This window comes from Oculina patagonica, chromosome 9 (genome assembly GCF_052425735.1).
Source record: "Oculina patagonica isolate OP01 chromosome 9, crgOcupat, whole genome shotgun sequence".
NCBI classification, from domain to species: Eukaryota; Metazoa; Cnidaria; class Anthozoa; order Scleractinia; family Oculinidae; genus Oculina; species Oculina patagonica.
The window spans coordinates 2426552-2431315 of NC_135766.1; the positions used below are offsets into that span (position 1 = coordinate 2426552).

Sequence of the window (4764 nt, forward strand, 5' to 3'; positions counted from 1 at the left end):
GTGTATTTAATAATCTGATACCTGTATATATATTTCTGCATGGTAGAGGGCACATTTACAATAGTCACTAAAATTTTGAGAACTTATGAACTTAAAAAGATCCTTGTTAATTTTATACTTTGTTCTTTAGAATCCCTATGGCAGACTCATATGAATGGCTTACCTATTAGATTTGTGGATACACGGGCTGGGATAGTTAAAGGCCCATTACCAGCTTATGTTTACATGTCAGATCATAACATTTGGTATAAATTCCTGCCTTTGGGGTTATGAAAGGGGTTGGCCCTCTTTGTAGAGGGAATGAGGTTCTGCTACTCTATACTTGCACAATTAATTACCAGAAAAACAGGAAAAGGTAATAATAATATTTTATTATCACAGATTCTTGTTATTCTACCTACCCTACATTATGGCACTTGAAATCTTGCATTCGGAATGATACTTGGCACATTGTACTAAGAGGGTGATTACATGATTAAACACCACAATAAAATGACATACCAGAGCATGTCATACCGGTGCAAGGTTACCCTGGTTACTGTACCGCTGCAAGATTTTCATCCCATTATAAAAAATTATTCCGGTGTGATGTAAACATGGAATATGACTGTTTGCTTCAAATATTTATATGTACTACAGACAGTATTAATTTTTCATCTCACACCAGGGATCATGTAAACACCCCCCTGACACTGCACTGCCACAATAAACATTTGTATTGGTATCCTTCTATGATGTAATTTTTTAGTTCATTGTTCATGTGAACTTTAGCCTGCATAGCAAGCATTCCCGTGCGAGCAAAGTGCTGCTATGTTTGGGGCGCGAACGAATATTCTGGCGAAGACCGAAAGATTCTGGCGAAGAGCGAAAGATTCTGGCTGCGCGAAAATTGTGGCGGGAGCAAAAAAGGGAAAAAAAGCTATGTGCACTTGAAAGTACCAGTCCATGAAAAAAAATACAGAATGATTTTCTTTGTTTTTATAAGTATGATCAAAACTCACTTTGTTCGACTGGGGTCTGGGTGACTTATAATAGAATGGAAACAATAATACTGTTTTGAGAGAGCCAGAAACTTGGATTTGGGAAACTAAAAAATGAAAAATAGCAACATTTGACACATCAGCACATTCCAGGGAGACACCATGGCCTAACAGTTAGCATTTGGAGCACCGGATCAAGTGGTCTGCGTTTGAGCCCTGAGTCTTGAGTCATTTGCCTTAGGCTGTTGGGTGAGACACTAAAATCTCAGTGACTGCCTCACGTAACCGAGGAGTATGAATGGTTACTTTAAAAATTATCAGGGAAATCCTTATATGCTGGGGGTTTTCTGCTATGGGATAGCATTCCATCAACACTAAGTTGCTATACTTCAGTCTCACTATATGTGTGTTGTAAACTGATGGAACTTGTGTATTAATCAAATGAGAGTAACAAAGCTTTCACTTAAACAGGTGTACAATCTGACCAGGGCCAGGGCCTACTTAATATTTACATTTACATGTGCTAGTATAGACTGCTTTCTTTAACAGCATGCATATCGTAAATATTTCAGATATATTCAGTTTCTATTATATAATAATTCTTCTACAAGGCATTCGTGGATGTCAAGAATATAGTATATTCAGGTGCTGTAGTTTGCACTATAAACCAAAAATCAAAATGGCGCCCAGAAAGGAAGCAATAACTTCGATTTACCGGATAGCTTCATTAATCATAACACAGCTTATAAAACCAAACATTACTTGACTAAATAACTTGGGGCGCCTTTATTTACCGTTACATTTATTGTATGATTCATTTTATACTTCATATATTCTTGCGCGAGTCGTCAGGTGTGCTTTGAGAAATCGAAACAAATCTACAAATGCTTAGTGCATGAATACAAAATTTAATGTGCTTTCCGATCGCGAGACACAAGAGGAAAGTTTGACGAGCAGTGTTTCTTGTGGCAATAGCCACTTGGATTAGATACCTCTAGCTGGACATGGTTTCCACTGTCTGAATAAAATGCCGCCAACGCTTTATCGAAGACCATCGTTGCAGCTTTCGTCAAAATGTGCTGGAGGCTGATTTGTGGGACATTGTCGCCGTGAATTCGCAAAAACCGACTCCAGTTCTGCCGCAAAGTTCAGTTTTTGTGTAGATAATGCATCGATACTCTCGCTGTACTTGTTTTGTCTCGGCAATTGGTTTTATTGGGGCCTCCGAGCACGCATTGATTACCTCTTACACTCACACTTCTCTTATCCGCCATTACGCTCGAGTCGTCTGAACAATTTCCTACGTCACGACCTTGTAATATGATCGTTTTGGCCGCGCGCGAAATGGCCCCACTTTTCAGACGTCAAATTCGAACTTTAGGCGGCAAAAACTCGGATTTTTCTCTCTTTAACACTATTCGCTTTTGGGCATTTCGAAAAGTACATACAACAAGCTACAAAAAAACGCAAAAATATTTTTTACTTCATAGGCACTTTAAGTTTTATTTCCAGTGGAGTAAGGCTTATTTTCTTCGGGTGTTTCCGTGCCTTTTTGTGTTATCGAAAAGTAAAACTTTTCGCGACGGGGTTTGAGAGACAGACAGATTGATTTCTCAAAACTTGAAATCAATATGCACTCGGAAGCTACTTTCCGAAACAAAATGAAGATAATGACTTATCAATATTGCTGGATTTTTTAAATAATCTCATTATAACTAACTTTCTTTGCAAGGAAAGAGGTAGAGTGTTTTTACATCAGAACCAAAGGAGTGTCTGACTTTGATGATGTGTTTTAAGTCATCTCATTAAGTTATTTCGCGTGTTCAAGTTTGGCTTTTCCTTACGATGAAAAATATTGTCATTTTGTGTTTTGCAGCTGTCAAGGACTGTGCTGCGCTGTACAAATCTGGTAAACGAAACAGTGGTGTTTACACAATCACCCCTGACGGTTCAGATGCATTTGATGTGTTTTGCGACCAAACAACAGCCGGTGGTGGGTGGACAGTGTTTCAAAAGAGACAGGACGGATCAGTCGATTTTTACCGCGGCTGGGCTGACTACAAACGAGGCTTCGGTAATCTTAACGGGGAATATTGGCTAGGGCTAGAAAAGATGCACCGTCTGACCAGCAGTGGACAATACAAGCTACGTGTTGATCTGGAAGATTTTGCAGGAAACACTGCTTACGCCCAGTACGATTCGTTTGGGATTGCGAGCGAGGGGAATAAGTACCAGCTGAGCGTGGGGAGCTACTCAGGTTAGGGTTTGTTAATCACACTTGTTGTTTTTTATTTATCTCAGCACATGATCAGAATATTCCGGAGAACTTGACTCTTAGTTTAGAAATGCTATTTTTTCCTCACTCGCCATTGCGGAATAGGTGGTTATTAATTGTAGTCATCAAATAATAACTGTCAGACAGAATTTAAAGGTCAATTTGTCTTTTACGAAAGCTTGTTATGTTGTTTGTTATGGCAATTACATGTAGTTTTCTTTTACAGTTTGTTAAACCATTGTAGTAGAAAAACCCTTCATTTTATACTCAGGTTTGTGTTGTTTTGGTTTAGGAACCGCTGGAGATTCTCTGGCTTATCATAATGGTTATCCATTCACAACAAAAGATCAGGATAACGACAGTTACAGCAGCGAAAACTGTGCTGTGTATTATAAAGGAGCCTGGTGGTATAACAGTTGTTACCACAGCAACCTGAATGGTATCTATCATCAAGATACTAACTGGAGTGGTTTTTCGAGTAATTCAAAAAAAACCGAAATGAAGATCAGGCCGGTTAATTTTTAAATACGGACAATAGCGCTGCGCACAGATGACGTCACAGAAAGCTGGCCCCTGTTCTGTAAGATCAATGTATGGCGAATTATGGTGGGCGAGTTCTTCGGCGCAATACTAAGCGATTATTACGCACGATGAGGGCCTGAATGGCTCAAAACTTAAGAAAAAAACAAAAAAACTTTACAGTGGAACAAAATAATCTCTGATCATTTTCATTTTATTACGCAGTTTGAAATAGGGTGCCAAAATATGATGGACTTCTAACGCACATTGATAAATTAGCATACAAAATTTAACAGATTCGTTCCGAAAGATTCATCGCGTAGTACAGCTGAATTAAGCTACGCCAACAAGCGAATAAAACGGAGGAAATCGCGAAAAGAAATATTATAACATCGACCGATTCGTTTATAATACCTCGCCGTATGAAGGCGACAGCGGTGATTTGATTCATACAAAAATTAGCATTTAACTTACTCTAACTTACTTTGCAATAATGTTAATTGGTGGACACCACAGACCGAAAACTTTGCTGTTAAATAAATAGAGGATATTACACGGTGGCGAGAAGATATGAATTTTATGTTCGAGTGGCAACCACAATATCTCACGAGTGAGCGCAGCGAACGAGTGAGATATTGTGTTTGCCACGAGAAAAAAAATTCATATCTTCGAGCCAACGTGTAATGTTCTTTTTATTATATGGAGACAAAATATCTGAAATTGCCCATTTTATTCTTTCCAAATTAAGGTTTACACAAATACGGGTGGGCTTCATTAAAATAGAAAATACACTGAAGTGAAAAATACAAAATACCCGGTGCCAAGGATATAACATACAGCTGTACTCTAAACTAATTTTACAAACTAAAATTAATGTCATGATCATTGACTCTGACTTGAGTCATCTGAAACAGTGATTTTTAGCCTTTTTTCAGAACGAATCTTTGAACACTTTTCGGTACGACCGGACTGATACACCTGCACGTTTAC

At 38.5% G+C, this 4764-nt stretch overlaps 1 protein-coding gene across 1 annotated transcript in view; it reads left to right on the plus strand.

Annotated features, from left to right (window-relative positions):
* The window catches only part of LOC144665431 (uncharacterized), a 38151-nt gene extending 34301 nt beyond the window's left edge, over positions 1-3850 (plus strand). The window contains exons 16-17 of the mRNA XM_078526685.1: positions 2857-3237; positions 3548-3850. Coding sequence (XP_078382811.1) covers positions 2857-3237; positions 3548-3780 — 614 coding nt within the window. The 3' untranslated portion in view covers positions 3781-3850. The remainder of the gene's footprint in view (positions 1-2856; positions 3238-3547) is intronic.
* Positions 3851-4764: the final 914 nt, after the last annotated feature.